Consider the following 16940-nt stretch of genomic DNA (forward strand, 5'->3'; position numbering starts at 1 on the left):
ATGCCACCTGCAGAGTAACAAGCGTGGATATCATTGACTAAAACAATCTTTTCAAGTAAATTATCTTATGTTTTATGTACGAAATGTTTGTAAGACTACTTGTGTTAAATAATAGCCGTTAGTAAAACATAAAAAGGCCTATAATCAAATTGACACAGACCTACAGTGTTATAGCTATACCCCAACCCTAAACCTTACTCTAACCTTTATCCTTCAAATAAAATTAAAATGTACTTCGAGTTTCATAACGCGATGTTTAATAGGAGACCTCCCTTAAAACGCCATTGGGCTACTTTTGGGCTAGTTTTAAGTAGCAATTTCTGCGGTTTTGTTGGGAAAACCTGGCAACCCTGAAGCGCAGTACTTGCATGGACGGAGCAACAACAATGTAAGTGTCTAAAATGCATGCACACACAGTTTGGTTAGCATAGCGTCAAATATGAGGGTAATATCATGTTTTGCTCCAAAATCACTGTATGTCTTGTTTAAAATAACTTGCTTCTGTGGTTCCATGTTGCTTCTTATCACGGAATGAAACAGAACATATATTATTTTATAAAATTCTGTACCGTTTAATGTTCCATAATGCTTGCGTCGCCTTTTTTTGGGGGGTCAAAACAGAAAAATAATACTAATGTACTTATTGAGTAGTAACGCAATAACTTGAGTAGTTAGTTTTTCAGTAAACTACTTATTTACTCTTGCTTGAGTCATGTACACAAGTAAATTATTTTTTAACAATACTTTTACTGAAGAACGTTTTTTAGTGTTCTTTCCACCAATGGTGGCGATTTAAAAAAAAATGGTTTCATGTTCTCAAAACTGTAATGCTGGAGAGACATCTGCTGGAAATTATAAGGATTACACTGCGAATTATTAGTAAACGTTAGTAAAATAATTTTATGGTTTTCCAGTTTCATTCAAATTAAAGGACAACCTGTATGACTTAACCTTACTTTAATCAAAGTTTTAGTGGCCACTGACATTTTAAGCAGACAAAAACACATTTACACCACCGTTCTAAAGTTTAGTTTTTTAAAGAATTCTCTTATGCTCAGAATTCTCATCAAAGTTCCATTTATTTGATCAAAAACACAGAAAAAAAGTAGTATGAAATATTATTGTAATTCCAAATAATTTTAATATACTTCAAAATAGAATTTATTTCTGTGATGCAAAGCTGAATTTCCATCAGCTATTACTCCAGTCTTTAGTGTCACATGATCCTTCAGAAATCATTCTAATATGCTGATTTATTATCAGTGTTGAAACAGTTTTGCCTCTTAATATGAAGAGTTTATTTGCAAAAACAGATAACTTTTTTTTACATTTTCAAAAATCATGTTCTTTATTATGTTATCATATTTTTATTGTTTTTTATTGTGTTTGCTATTTTTTATTTTTATTTTTTGTTATTTTTACTTAATCAAAATAACCCAACTGCAGTTTAAGATTAATTGGAATGCGCAATAAAAAAAACGATTTTTGAAAATTGAAATCTGTTTTTGCAAATGAACTCCTCATATTTTTTTGGAACCTGTGATACTTTTTGTGACTTGATGAATGAAAAGTTAAAAAGAAGAGCATTTATTTAAAATAGAAATCTTTTCTTACAATATTAGTCTTTACTATCACTTTTTTATCAATTTAAAAGTATTCATGTCTTTCAAAGAAAAAAAGAAAGAAATAATTTACTGACCCCAAACTTTGAACGCTACTGTATATTGTTACAAAACATTTCTATTTTGAATAAATGCTGTTCTTTTTAACTTTTTATTCATCAAAGAATCCTGAAAAAAGTATCACAGGTTCCAAAAAAAACATTAAGCAGCACAACTGTTTCAGCACTGATAATAAATCAGCATATTAGAATGATTTCTGAAGGATCATGCGACACTGAAGACTGGAGTAATGATGCTGAAAAAATTCAGCTTTGCATCACAGGAATAAATTCTATTTTAAAGTACATTAAAATAGAAAACAACTATTTTAAATTGCAGTCACAATATTGCTGTTTCTTCTGTATTTTGATCAAATATACGCAGCCTTAATGAGCAAAAAAGACTTCTTTAAAAACATTAAAGATCTTTTTTTTTGAACGGCAGTGTGTATTCAATAGGAAAAAAGAAAATCATCCAGGTTTGGAGCAACATGAGAGTAAAAAAAAATGATGACCACAGTGATTATTATTATTATTAAATTTATCTTATATTATTATTTATTCTCTTACCTGATAGAGACTCTCAGTGAGAAAACTGAGGCAACTTCCTGTTACATTATACTGTAGTTAAACTAACATAACAAATGTTCTCCAATCTGTGATGATTTCATTCTTTTCAGTACTCAGTAATGTACACATATGCATTTATCCTTCCGCAAATTTCAGGTTTGAGGCATTTAGAATAGTAGATGTGATCGCTGTTCGTTTTATCCCATTCTGTAGATAAGAGCTATAATATCTTAATTGAAATTGTTCCATTATTAAAATAACCAATGTAGCCATTTGGCATACAGCTGATATTCAGTGTTAAACATTGATGGTGTTTTTTTTTGTTTTTTTTCAGTCATTTGACTGAAGTCATAAGCCGTATGACTCTGGGGTAAAAGGTTAACCCTGGGACATTTATCATCCCACCCTCTAAATCCTTTCACCTCATTCTTTATGGGCTTTCAGCTTTAGTTTAACTTGTGAACAAACACAAACATGTGATGTGTGTCATTATAGTCCAAAGGCAAAGCATACGCATTATTGTTATTTTAATATAGGAGACCTCTTCGAGTGAATTGTTTGATTTATATTTATTAACAACTGGTTTTAGACTATTGCGAAAAACCAGTGTACTCTTGTTTTATGATAAGATTTATGACGACACCGAAAGATAAAGACTTGCATGTCTGTGACAATAAGAAGTGACTGAACGTTTTTGAAAGTCTTTTAACATTTAACCTACACTGTTTTCTCCCCCTTAATTATTCATTCCAGTTCGATCCACCCTAAACTAGTGGCAGCTGAAACCACCCTTTTCTTTGAGACTTCAGATACGCTCAATTGCTTACATAACAGGCTGAATTCAATGAGACGGTTGCCAGGGAAATCTGCTCTGACTGTTAGGAACTGAAAAACACCATTTTGGCATTTTTGAACGCTGAGAGCTTGAGACCATCCTCATTTTAAAGGTAAGATTTATATTTGCATCATAAGTGTCAAGCTTGTATCATATGGTTTGACTGATATCTGTTTCTGCTGGCATGTGTGTTTTGTTAATGATTAACCAATATATGCTCTACATTCATGCCAAACATTGTGAATGATTGTGATGAATGACAGAGGAAACACTAGTGTAATAGTATGTTTTAATAACCGTGTGCATTTTCACATGACCGTTTCTTTTCTTTAAGTGATTGTTACATGTCTCCTCACAGCATGGCTAAGCGTGTGGCTGTGATTGGAGCAGGCAGCTCTGGACTGACCTCCATCAAATGCTGCTTGGATGAAGGGCTGGAGCCTGTGTGTTTTGAGAGCAGTGATGATATTGGAGGACTCTGGAGGTTTAAGGTTGAAATTAAACTTAATTTTAAAAATGTGATGTTTGAAATGTAAACAGCTTAACAGTAAAGGTGAAGTGTGCATTTCTGTGCCATCCGTGGTACCAAAAAACAGTGATTAAAACAAGATCAGGTGCCAGAATTTTGATACTGCATTTATTTGACCAAAGATACAGTAAAAATACTAACACTGTGGCATATTTTTAGAATTTAAAATAACCGTTTTCTAATATATTTTAATATATTAAAAATATAATATATTTTTGTGATGTCAAAGTTGAATTTTTAGCTTCATTACTCCAGTCTTCAGTGTCACATGATCCTTCAGAAATTATTTTAATATGCAGATTTGCTGCTTGAGAAACAATTATTAATATAATATGTGACCCTAGACCACAAAACCAGTCTTAAGGGTCATTTTTTGGAAAATTGAGATTTGTACATCATCTGAAATCTGAATAAATAAGCTTTCCATTTCCATTTGTTAGGATAGGATAATATTTGGTTGAGATACAACTATTTAAAAAAATCTGGAATCTGAGGGTGCAAAAAATCAAAATATTGAGAAAATCGCCTTTAAAGTTGTCCAAATTAAGTTCTTAGCAATGCATATGTGACCCTGGACCACAAAACCAGTCTTAAGTCGCTGGGGTATATTTGTAGCAATAGCCAAAAATACATTGTATGGGTCAAAATGATTGATTTTTCATTTATGCCAAAAAACATTAGTAAATTAAGTAAAGATCATGTTCTGTGGAGATATTTAGTAAAATTCCTACCATAAATATATCAAAACTTAATTTTTGATTACTAATATGCATTGATATGAACTACATTTGGAAATTTTAAAGTTGATTTTCTCAAAAAAAATTTGCACCCTCAAATTCCATATATTCAAATAGTTGTATCTCAGCCAAATATTGTCCTATCCTAACAAACCATACATCAATTGAAAGCTTATTTATTAAGCTTTCAGATGATGTATTAATCTCAGTTTGAATATTGACCCTTATGACTGGTTTTGTGGTCCAGGGTCACATATTACTTATCAAAAATTAAGTTTTGATATATTTATGGTAGGAAATGTACAAAATATCTTCATGGAATATGATCTTTACTTAATATCCTATTGATTTCTGGCATAAAAGAGAAATCAGTGTATTTTTAGCTATTGCTACAAATATACCTGTGCTACTTAAGACTGATTTTGTGGTCCAGGGTCACATATTATCAATGTTAATTAAAGTTGTGCTGCTAATATTTTTGTGGAAACCATGGTACATTTTTTTCATATGTTTTGATTTTTTTGGATGAACAGAAAGCTCAAAAAACAGCATTTATTTAAAAAAATCTTTTGTAGTATTATAAATGTCTTTACTGTCACTTTTGTACTTAAGTAAAGTATTTTATTTATTTATTTTAAAAAAAAATCTAAAAAAAAAAAAAAATCAAACTGACTCCAAATCTTTGACCAGTAGTGTAAATTCAATAATTAATATAATTATTGTAATTATTGCTCTTTTTATGGTAATTTCTTAGTTTTAAATGTAACAAATGTAAAAAAATTCTAAGTATTTTTATGCTCTGACCTTTTTTAACGTGCATTTTTCTGTATGGAAGAAAATACACAAATTACTTACACTATTAGATGAGTTGGTTTTGTTTACACTTTTGAGGGCAAGAAATGCTTCAAATGGCTTACTTATTGTTATTTCTGCATATTACGATGGGATAAGAGAGAGTATTTTAACATTAAACAATAGTAGACACCTTTAAACAAAATTAATTGTGTTTTATCTATTAGTACGTTCAAAATTATTGACTGTGTTCCCTTGTTCATTCACAGGAACAACCTGAGGCAGACCGTTGCAGCATTTATCGTTCTCTCATAGTGAACACCTCTAAAGAAATGATGTGCTTCAGTGATTTTCCTGTGCCTGATCATTACCCCAACTTCATGCCCAACTCTATGATTATGAAGTATTTCAAACTATACGCTGAGCACTTTAACTTGCTCAAACACATTCGGTTTCAGGTAATAAACACCATAACATCACATCCGTTGAGATTTCCTAGATTTACATCCTTAATGGTCCTAGCAAACCTTTCAGGCACTTAAAAACAGTGATGTTCCAGACACACTTTGTGCGTTACTATTTACACATTATTGTATGTGTGTGTATTTTCTCAGGAATTTTTGGAGTGTTATATGATAAGAATCGTTCCCTTCATAAAGATGACAGGTAGCATTGAGGCTCTATGTGGTTGGGTGTATTTCAGACCACCGTTCGCAGTGTGAGACAAAGGCCTGATTTCTCTGACTCTGGTCAGTGGGAGGTGGTGACCGTGGACAAAGATGGACGAGAGGAGACACATGTGTTTGACGGTGTGCTAGTGTGTGCAGGACACTACACACAACCCATCAAACCCCTCTCAGACTTCCCAGGTGCTTACCTGATATTACAGTACTCTGTCATCGTATGTATGCATACAGCACTGTGTGTAGAGCTAATTCCTTCCTTGCAAGGCTTTATGCATATTATGGATTTAATATGTATATGGAAACAGCAGTATATTATATAACTTTTAATGTAATTTTATGTGCTGCAGGTATTGACACATTCCCAGGGACAAAAATTCACAGTTGGGAATATAAGGATCCTGATCCTTACCATGGAAAGAGAGTTGTTGTTGTTGGAATTGGGAATTCTGGTGGAGACATTGCCGTGGAGCTCAGCAGAACATGTGAGAAGGCAAGCAAGATTTAATATTGTAATGTCTAATTTTTTCTTACAGATATTTTCAGGTTTTTTAGGCTCTCAGCAGGGTCAAAATCATATAGAAATATGAAAAGGGACACATCTCACCAGTAGGCAAATCAGCAACTGAGTGATAGGTGTTTTTTTAATGACACAAGTGATTTTTTACAGTAAAAAAATAAATGATAAATAGAATTGCAACCTTAAAAATTAAGAGAGAGTAATGGATTATGGTAGAATTGCATGGTATAATATATAACCACATATTGTCAGTTAAAGGGGTCATATGATGTTGCTAAAAAGAACATTATTTTGTGTATTTGGTGTAATGTCATGCAATGTGTTTACGCAGTTTGAGGTTCAAAAAGCACATTATTTTCCACATACTGTACATTATTGTTGCTCCTCTCTGCCCCGCCTTTCTGAACGCATTGTTTTTTGCAAAGCTCATCGCTCTGAAAAGCACGGTGTGCTCTGATTAGCTAGCTATTCGGTGCATTGTGATTGGCCGAATACTTCAACCGTGTGACAGAAATGTTACGCCCCTTACCGTGTTGTGATGCCGTGTCCCGGTGCAAGACAAAACAAGATAAAAACAATAAAATACATTATAAATGAGGCATTTGTTGCATCCAGTGAGGATATAATTACTGATTATAATGACTTATACTGTCTTTTTACGCATTGCGTTGCGCCCTGTAAATATAACACCCTGTCTGCATTTGTGATTGTAGAAATGACAAACAAGCACTCTACACTGCTCAAAACTCGTGTTTAAATAGTCAGTAGCAAATTCTTTAAATATGAAAATGTACTTACAGGCTCTGAGTCAGAAGCGCCAGACTGTCCTTGCAACATTGGAAATGCCCCACTTTATAGTGTGCACAGCTGGCATTGTAGGCTACTCTCCCAGGTTCAGGGACCTGGTTTCAACAGTCCTCTGTAAAATGCGCTGCACATACACAAACATTTGCTTTGTACTGTTCTGGAACAGTGTTGTAAATATAACTTAACCATTGATTTCTAGTTGTGTACTCATTTGGAAGGCCAAACAAAGTACTTTTGCTTTCGCAGCGAAACACACGTCTCCACAACATGACGGCTGCAACAATACTACAGCGAGAATAAAAGTTGGGTTAGGGCTGCACGATTAAATCACTGACAAGCTATGCCAAATCACGCTCATAATCGCAGATGAATCGCATTCGATTATGAGCGCGATTTGGCGTAGCTTGTCAGTGATTTATGGCTCTGTGTATTAATTGCCGCTCCAGCTGAACGCACGTGATGGAGCTTTACTACTAATCAAAGTACCGGCTTCACTGACTAAGCGCACCTCACAATATCGTGCGATTAATCGTGCAGCCCTAAGTTGGGTGGTGTTATGCAAATATTCCCACACCATGACGTAGACATGTGGAGACATGTTTGAATGAGCCGTTTAAGAAAGCGTGGCTGAGTCTAAACTTTTATAAAGAATATCTCTTTGGTTTGAGACTTTAATCTTTGCAACTTTACAGATCTTATATATGCACAAACAGCTTGCAACACTCCACAGACAAAAAAAAAACATGAAATTGCATATGACCCCTTTAAGCCCCTTTCACACTAGGTGTTGATTCCAGAAACTTAGGGACCTAGTAACATTGCCGGGATCAGTCCCGGAATAAGCGCTGTGTGAACAAAAGCCAGGACCAATGCCCTAAAGGATGTGTTGTAGTGACATTCACAATGTTCACAATGAACAAATATGTGTAAACAGGAACCGTGTCTTTACGGCATCTTTACGGGATGTGTGTAAACACACTCACAGATTCTGGAAAACCACTGGCAGTGTGAATAAACCAAAATCAAACCATCCTGGGACAAATCACAGGACACATTTTCTGTGTGTTTTCCCGGAATCGCTGTGTGAAAGAGGCTTTATTGTCTGTTAAACAATTTAATGTCTTAATTAGCATATATTAACGTAATATTAAAATTTCTGAGATTAGGGAACGAGCGTTGCATTTAAAATGCTTATGGGGAAATTCCTGTTTATTCTGAATACTGAAGCCTGATTTGTTCACATTTGTGTAGCTGCACAAACAAATCCCGCGAAAAAAGGCGGAGCCGACTCCTATATTAGTTGGCTTTGAGCACCATTCCTTCAAAGTCTTTCGACTGATAGCAACGGTCATCAACGCTGATCCTCGTGTACAAAGTGCACTGGCGAAACAAGGCGCTTCGCTGAGAGTGAATCATCTGGGACCTGTGCCATTTCACTTGAGCCCGATAAATCAGTCCCATTGCCCTGCTGTCTCGACCTCAGAGGCTCCTGGGAGAGAACAAATGGGAAAGCAGACGAGGAAAGAAGGTGATCTATGAGCGAAGCAGGGCATGAGACTCATATTCACGCAGTAAGAGCACCCTGTCCCAAGGAGCACAGCTTCAGCGTGGCTGCTTAACGTGCGTGTCTGAGGCATGCAGTTTCTGCGTAGGCCACACTCGCAGCACAACATTTGCAACAACATCGCAAAAATTTGCTCTTTAGTAAATTTGCTCAATGTTTGCCAGATGTCCGCAGGGGAAGTGCTGATAAGAGGCGTCAGCAAGTAGCAGGCTTCAAAGTTCTTGCTTCTTCTTCTGAATTCAGTGAAGAGATGATCTTCATGAGCAGTGTTGGGAAGGTTACTTTGGAAATGTAATAGGTTACAGATTACAAGTTACTTGATTTAAAATGTAATAAGTAGTGTAAATTTTCAATTACTTTATTAAAGTAATGTAACTTATTACTTTTAATTACTTTTTGATTACTTTTCTAAATGTCTAATATTTTCAACTGTTAATCATTTAGAAACATTTAAACCAGGCAGAGTTAACCTTACAGTAGTGTTCAAAACTGATTACTGTCAGACTTTCAAAATCCTTTATCACTTGAATTAAGATTATGATAAGTAAGGGATAATATACATCTTTATTTTGCGATAACAACTGGCTGAATGTACATTATCTCACTTATTACACAGCTGCTTGATAGATTATTTAGATGTTTCGTGTCAAAATTATTAGACATGAAACACAGATCTGAGCTGAAATATTTGAACGCAAAGTTTCCATGAAGAAATCAGTTGCTAGCAAACGGCAAGTTCAAACTAGACATTTTAGGGATACAGTGCAGTCATACCAGTTTTCTTACACAACATTTCACCACATAAATAATTAAGTAGTAGTACTAGTTTGTTAGTTATCTGATAATCCATTACAATGTAAAAAAATGTCAGTGACTGCGTTTGTATGAAACAATAGAGCAAGTCCACAATACCAGGATGACAGAATTAAGAAATTGTACACATAATATTGAATTAAGCTTTAATATTTTATTAGCTAACCAAACACAAAGCTTCCGCCAAGAAAAATTATCAAGCATATAGCACTGACTTAAGTTGCCCCGAAATAGTCTGAGCTGTGTAATAATTTAATTTAAAGCACAGCCACCACAAATTCAGACTTTTTTTTTTTTTTTACTTATATTTTTGGGCTTTTTATGCCTTTTATTGTGATAGGACAGTAGAGAGATGACAGGAAAGAGCTAGAGGAGAGAGGGGAGCGGGGTCGGCAAAGGACCTCGAGACGGGAATCGAACTCGGGTCACCGTGAGCGCAGTTGCGCCATATGTCATAACAAGATCATAACATAAATAACATCATAACAAGAAATAGTTTTATAGCTATGATACTGGGTTTAAAAATCAAATGTTTGCATAGTTATGACAGAAAACACTAGCATCTAACAATGCCTGGGGAAAACAATCTTAAAAAAATAAAGTTTATACATAAACCCTAATAGGAAATAAAACAGTTATCGAATAAGCATGTGTCCTATTCTGTGTCCAAAACTCCTGAAACATTGGTGTCTCATTTTAGAGCAGTCAATGCAATTTAAAAGAAGTCAATTAAATCTGTAAGTGGGTGTGTGAAGAATTTCAGATGTAATCCCCTTTGTAATCACTGGCATTTTTCAAAAGTAACTGTAATTTAATTACATATTTTTTCTCAGTAACTGTAACTAATTACAATTACATTTATTTTGTAATTAAATTACGTAATTCCGTTACATGTAACTAGTTACTCCCCAACACTGTTCATGAGGAAGGAGAAAATTCAACTAAATGCCACTATGAGCTGACCTATATAGCAATCGGCTCTGCATGAAGCACCATTTGTTTGTACAGCTACATGAACATGAACAAATCAGGCTTCAGCATTCAGAATAAACAGGAGTTCCCCCATAAGCATCAATCACTGGTCACTCTCTTAGTTCTCATTAATATGGTCCTATTTTGACAAGCTCAGATTTACTCTCATCTATCCACTAATTCAGTTTCCTCTTCTAAGTTTTGTGCTCTTCCCATTTCTCACTCTCTTAGACGTTCCTGAGTACCCGGAAAGGTGCTTGGGTCATAGGTCGCGTGGTTGGTAGAGGGCTTCCTCTAGATATGACAATGGTCAGACGAGATCGAGATCTGATTAACACCCTCCTGCCTCGAGCTTTGCTCAACTGGATTGGGGAGAGAAGTCTCAATCAGAGACACGACCACAAGCTGTATGGACTACAGCCTGCGCACAGGTGAAGGGCCAAAACATAATCCTTAAAGACTATTTCCAAACTCTTTCATTGTTGATGATTAAAGTAAAGCCCTGACAGTTTAAAAATTACCTCATGGTTCACAGCGACTTTTTCTCATGTTTTGTGATTCCAGGATTCTCGACCAGCGTACCATTATAAATGATGACCTTGCAGGTCGCATTCTGGTAGGAGAACTGGTGCTGAAACCAAATGTGCAGAAGTTCCAAGGCTCAACGGCTGTCTTTGATGATGGAACTGTAGAAGAGATGATTGATGCAGTGATCTTATGCACAGGATATGATTATAGATTCCCCTTCCTCCCCGACTCCTTAAACTCTGGTTCTGATGGGGATCTGAAACTCTACAGAAGAGTCTTCCCTCCATCTCTCGAGCATCCAACACTGGCCATCATGGGCCTGCTGCAGACCAAAGGGCCAATCATGCCAGTTGCAGAACTACAGGCACGCTGGGCCACCAGGGTCATTGCAGGTAATGAGCAGCCATGATAAATCATGAAAAAAAGTAATGTCAGATTTATTGGAGCAGTAAATGATAAACTTGTTTTCATGTATTAATTCTCCTGTTCTTCAAGGACTTAACCATCTTCCTCCAGTCGAAAAAATGGAGAAAATAATTGAGAGAGACATAAAACCATATTTAAAGAGGTAATTACTTATTTTACTTGGATGATTTACTTGGATGATACTTATTTTGACAGTTAATATGTTACCTCTCCACAGTTTCCACTGTCCCAAACTGGCGGCCCTTCAAGTGAACTACATCCCATACCTAGACACAGTAGCAAAGGAAGTGGGCGTCTGTCCCAACATTGCTTGGCTGCTCCTGACAGACCCTGCTGTTGGTTTGAAGGTTTTCTTTGGGCCCTGTACTCCCTACCAGTTTCGACTGAGTGGACCGGGGCACTGGAAGGGTGCCCGTCAGGCCATCCTTACCCAATGGGATCGTGTGGCTAAACCCATGAAGACACGGCCCATTCCAGAACCTTCATCCTTCAGTTTAATTTTTTGGCTGGGCCTGTCAGGAGGGGCTGCAGTGATTGCTTTAATGGCAATGCAAAAGAAAATCCCACTGTTTCTGAGTATCGCTTAGATCCCATTGATATCCCATAATTGTTTTTTGGATAGCTCTGTTTTGTATTTGCACTGTAAACTAATTGTTTCTTAATCTAATTCTTAAAGTTCATTATCTTTTATAATATGTATAATAAGTTATATTTTAAATCATTTATTCTTTTGAGGAAATTAAAAAAAGAAACATTACCTAACAAGGTAATCTAACTAAGTATAACTAGTAGTTGTCAAGTCTGTTTTTTTCTCAAAACAAGTGCTCTGGCATATTTTCAGACATGATAGTTATATTTTCTGTTTCAATCAGGTAAGAGTAATATAGTAATACACCTTTTGACAATCATTACAGAAGTGAAGTACAGTGCCTTGCGAAAGTTTTCATACCCCTTCATGTTTTTTCATGTTTTGTTATGTTGCAGCCTTATGTTAAACTACTTTAAATTACTTTTTTACCCACATCAATTTACATTCCATACACTATAAAAACAAAGTAAAAAAACAGATTTGTGACAACTTTATTAAAAATAAAACACTAAAATAAGTACATTGCATAAGTATTCATACCCTTAACTCAGTACTTAGTTGAAGCACCTTTACAGCCTCAAGTCTTTTTGGGTATGATGTAACAAGCTTTGCACATCTGCATTTGCCAGTTATCTGCCATTCTTCACCCCACCTCTCAAGCTCTTTCAGCTTGGATCAGGGCTGGCAGACATTTTCAGGTTTCTCCAGAAATATGTGATTGCGTTCAAGCCCAGGCTCTGGCTGGCTTCTGCCACAGTCTGAGGTTCTGAATGCTCTGGACTGGGTTTTCATTAAGGCTATCTCAATATTTTGTTGTTGCATTGAGCTTTCCTTCTGCTCTGAGGCGTCCCTCAGTCCTTGCTGCTGGAAAAAAAAACCCACAGCATGAGGCTTCTACCACCACACTTTACTTTTGGGATGGTACTCAAGCAGTGCTTGGTTTCCTTCAAACATGATGCTTAGAATTGAGGTTCATCAGACCAGGGAATCTTGTTTCTCACAATCTGAGAGTTCTTTAGGGTTTTTTTTTTGTTTTGTTTTGTTTTGGTTTGGTTTTGTTTGCAAATTCCAAGTGTGTTTTCATGTGTCTTCACTGAGGAGAGGATTGAGTTTGGCCACACCACCATAAAAACCGGATTGGTGGAGCGTTGCAGTGATGTTTGTCCTTCTGTAAGTTTCTTCCATCTGCATATATGATCATGGAGCTCAACTAGAGTGACCATCAGCTTCTTGGTCACCAGTACAACCAAGCCCCTTCTCCATCAATTGCTCAGTTTGGCCAGGAGGCCAGCTCTAGGAAGATTCCTAGTTGTTCCAAGCATCTGCCATTATGGATAATGGAGGCTACATGCTTCTGTGAACCTTCAATACAGCAGATTTTTTTCTGAACTCTTCCACAGGCCTCAGGGCTTAGTTTATGCTCTGATATGCATTTTCAGCTTTTCTGAGAGGTGCGTGCCTTTTCAAATCATACTCATTTGAAAGCCACAGTTTACTCTACTCTAAGTGTAGTAACATCTACAAGCGATATTAGTGCTCCTGAGCTACATTTCAGGTGTCCCAGAAAAGGTTATGAATACTTGTGCAATGAAATCATTTCAGGGTTTTTTTATTTCTAATAAATTCACAAAGTTGTTACAAACCATGTAGATTGATGTGGAAAAAAGTAATTTAAAGCAGTTTAAAATAAGGCTGCAACATAACAAAACATGAAACAATGAGAATGTGAATACTTTCGCAAGGCACTTTACTCAAAGCAGAGCTGCTTGTTTGTCTGAATCTGACTGAAATCAGATGCTTTATGATCTTTGGATATTTGATCTGTTGAGTGAGTATCATTAGCAGATATATCAGAGCATTGACATTCATTATAGATTTTCCCTGTGATACTAATTTTTGTTCCCCAAAGAACCTTTCAGTAAACAGAAACCGTTTTTCCTTAGTGTAAATACTCTGTGTAATGGAAAGATTTCATGGATGTTAAAGGTACTTCATGAAACACCAATGCAAATTAAAATCTTTCATTCTTACTATAAAAATATAACACCACCACCTGCAAATGGAAAATTAAGGGACATACAGGAGTTTAGATGCAGCAACAAAATCAGCCAGCAATCCTATTTTGCCAGTTGGAACAGGGACTTCTGCTCATTTATCTACTGGAAGAGATAGACAATGATAGAAAAAGAAGATTGAGCCTTGGCAAAATTAGATAAATTGTTATTTGTGTCTTTATCTGTGAAATTAGTAGAACCTGTAGCTTAATATGGTGACCACTAGATGTCCTACCTAGTCTTCTCCACTTATTATTATTCTTCATTGGTTACAATGGCTTCAGGTTTCTTTGTTGTTGTTGTTTTGCAAGCATATAGGTCATACCTATTTTTTAAACTTGTGTTGTATTTTTTTAAACAAGAGACAGGAAAGAATGAAAATATGTAAATGAACAAGATGTTTATTTGGTCTATTACAGTCTGAACTGTAATATGCCAAATCTGTAGCAATTTAAAATTAGAGGCCACTACTGCATTTTCATCACAATCCAAACAAAGATGCTACATGCATGTAGCACAAGCAGTTTTTGGTTTAAATTAGACTGTATAATTTCAAAATGTGAAGCAAAAACAGAGTGGTCTTGGACTATTAGCCTTGTGAGCTGTTTCACTAATTTATGTGTCACAATAGGGGAGAATCAATGGTCGCAACTTCCCTGTCAGGCCAACTTTAAAGTTTCTACATCTACCCCTGTTAAATCAATGCACAATATGTCATCAAACTCTGTGTCCATATCGCCAATTTTTAACTCCATTTACCCCCCTCAGTTCTGAATATGTAATTACTCTCTTGGTTCTCATTAATATTCTCCTATTTTGACAAACTTAAATTCACTCTTGTCTATCCACTCATTTATTTTACTTTGGTCTTCCTATTTCTCTTAGATGTTCCTGATTACCTGGAAAGGTGCTTGGGTCATAGGTCGCATGGTTAGTAGAGGACTTTGTCTAGATAAGACAATGATAACATGAGCTTGAGATCTGATTTTTATATTTTTATTCATTATATATATATATATATATATATATATATATACAGTACTGTGCAAAAGTTTTAGACCACTAGTATTTTCACCAGCTAAAAAATGGTTTAAAGTAAGTTATTTCTATCTTTTGCTGTAGTGTGTCAGTAAAAAAATATCTGTTTACATTTCCAAACATTCTGTTTGCCATTAATTATAATAATCTAGTGAGATTTTTGTTTGCACAAGGAGTCTGACAACAGCCAGTGCTCCACACAGACATCTGATCTCACCATCATCCAGTCTGTCTGGAATGACATGAAGACACAGAACAAACTGAAACAGAGTAAATCCAGAAGAACTGTGGCAACATCTCCAAGATGCTTCAAGAGACCTACCTGCAAAGCTTCCTGAAAAATTTTGTGCAAGTCCACCTAGGGCAAAAGCTGCTGTAAATGCAAAGAATGGTCACATCAAATGTTAATTTCATTTAGTTAATAGAAGGTAATTGATGAAGAAAATCTATTTATGACAGCATCCTCATTTTTACACAAGTGCCTAAAACTTTTAACAGTGCTGCAGCTTTGCAGGTAGGTTTCTTGAAGCATCCTGGAGACTTTGTCACAGTTCTACTGGATTTAGTCTGTCTGAGTTTGTTCTGTTTCTTCATGTCATTCCAGACAGACTGGATGAAGATGAGATCAGATCTCTGTGCAGTGCACTCGCTGTTGTCAGACTCCTTGTGTAAACAAAAATCTCACTTGATTATTACGATTAATGGCAAAATGAATGTTTGGAAATGTAATCTGATATTTCCTACTGACACACTACAGCAAAAGACCAACTTTAACTGACTTTAAACCATTTTTTAGCTGATGAAAATACTAGTGGCCTAAGACTTTTGCACAGTACTGTATATATATGTATATATATATATATATATACACTACCGTTCAAAAGTTTGGGGTCAGTAAGACTTGTAATAGTCTTTAAAGAAGTCTCTTATGCTCATCAAGGCTGCATTTATTTGATTAAAAATATAGAAAAAAAAACAGTAATATTGCAAAATGTTTTTACAATATAAAATAATGTTTTTTATTTTAACATACTTTAAAATAGAATTTATTCCTGTGATGAAAAGCTGAATTTTTATCAGCTGTTACTCCAGTCTTAAGTGTCACATGATCCTTCAGAAATCATTCTAATATGCGGATTTATTATTAGAATGATCAGTGTTGGATAATATCAACAGTTGTGCTGCCAAATATTTTTTGGAACCTGTGATTTTTTTTTTTTTATGATTCTTTCATGAATAACAAGTTTAAAAAGTACAGTGTTTATTCAGAATATATATATTTAATAACAATGTAAATTATTTATTATTAACTTTTAATAAACTTTTAATTATTAACTTAATACATCCTTGGTGAATAAAAGTATTAATTTCTTAAAAAAAAAAAAAAAAAAAAAAAAAAAAAATGTACTGACCCCAAACTTTTGAACGGTAATGTATATATGTATATATATATATATATATATATATATATATATATACAGGTTTTAATAAAAATCAAGCCTCTCAAGGAAGTGTAAGTGGCAAATGAAAACCCGACCTTGCTGTCATATATTTTGTCACCATTTCTTAACAAACGAGTGACGACCATGAATCTCCGCCCCTTTTACATGTACGTGTACGCAGGGGTGTGGTGTACGGTGTGTGTGTGTGTGGTAGTGACCCAAAATCTGAACTTCTGCGATTACTGTTTCACACTAGGTAAGATGGCACACCACAAACTTTTATTAACATAACTCAATACTATTGTCAATTGATACAGGCATAACTAACGTGTTTACGTGACGTGACGTAACAACTAACTGTTGTTTACGTAAAGTAAGCAG

At 35.3% G+C, this 16940-nt stretch overlaps 1 protein-coding gene across 3 annotated transcripts; it reads left to right on the forward strand.

Moving 5' to 3' along the window:
- Positions 1-288: 288 nt before the first annotated feature.
- si:dkey-239i20.4 lies at positions 289-15010 on the forward strand. Of its 3 annotated transcripts, none has more exons than XM_051138097.1 (10): positions 289-388; positions 2984-3177; positions 3424-3556; positions 5393-5581; positions 5827-5992; positions 6157-6299; positions 10714-10913; positions 11047-11402; positions 11506-11578; positions 14965-15010. In XM_051138097.1, exons 3-10 carry the CDS (start codon positions 3425-3427, stop codon positions 14972-14974), a joined length of 1269 nt encoding a protein of 422 aa, XP_050994054.1. In that variant the 5' UTR covers positions 289-388; positions 2984-3177; position 3424; the 3' UTR covers positions 14975-15010. The 3 variants fall into 3 exon arrangements, with proteins under 3 accessions (XP_050994054.1, XP_050994052.1, XP_050994055.1); XM_051138095.1 differs by lacking the exon at positions 14965-15010 and adding an exon at positions 11654-13682; XM_051138098.1 differs by lacking the exon at positions 14965-15010 and adding an exon at positions 11632-11727 and having other exon boundaries at positions 296-388.
- The last annotated feature ends 1930 nt before the right edge of the window (positions 15011-16940 follow it).

Source organism: Labeo rohita, chromosome 20, assembly GCF_022985175.1.
Source record: "Labeo rohita strain BAU-BD-2019 chromosome 20, IGBB_LRoh.1.0, whole genome shotgun sequence".
NCBI classification, from domain to species: Eukaryota; Metazoa; Chordata; class Actinopteri; order Cypriniformes; family Cyprinidae; genus Labeo; species Labeo rohita.

What these genes read in the sequence shown, in the direction of transcription:
- si:dkey-239i20.4 (XM_051138095.1), top strand. Translation starts at nt 3,425, where the DNA reads ATGGCTAAGCGTGTGGCTGTGATTGGAGCAGGCAGCTCTGGACTGACC. An exon ending in GGACTACAGCCTGCGCACAG is followed by an intron (nt 10,914 to 11,046) that starts GTGAAGGGCCAA and finishes TTGTGATTCCAG; the next exon opens with GATTCTCGACCAGCGTACCA. An exon ending in ATAAAACCATATTTAAAGAG is followed by an intron (nt 11,579 to 11,653) that starts GTAATTACTTAT and finishes ACCTCTCCACAG; the next exon opens with TTTCCACTGTCCCAAACTGG.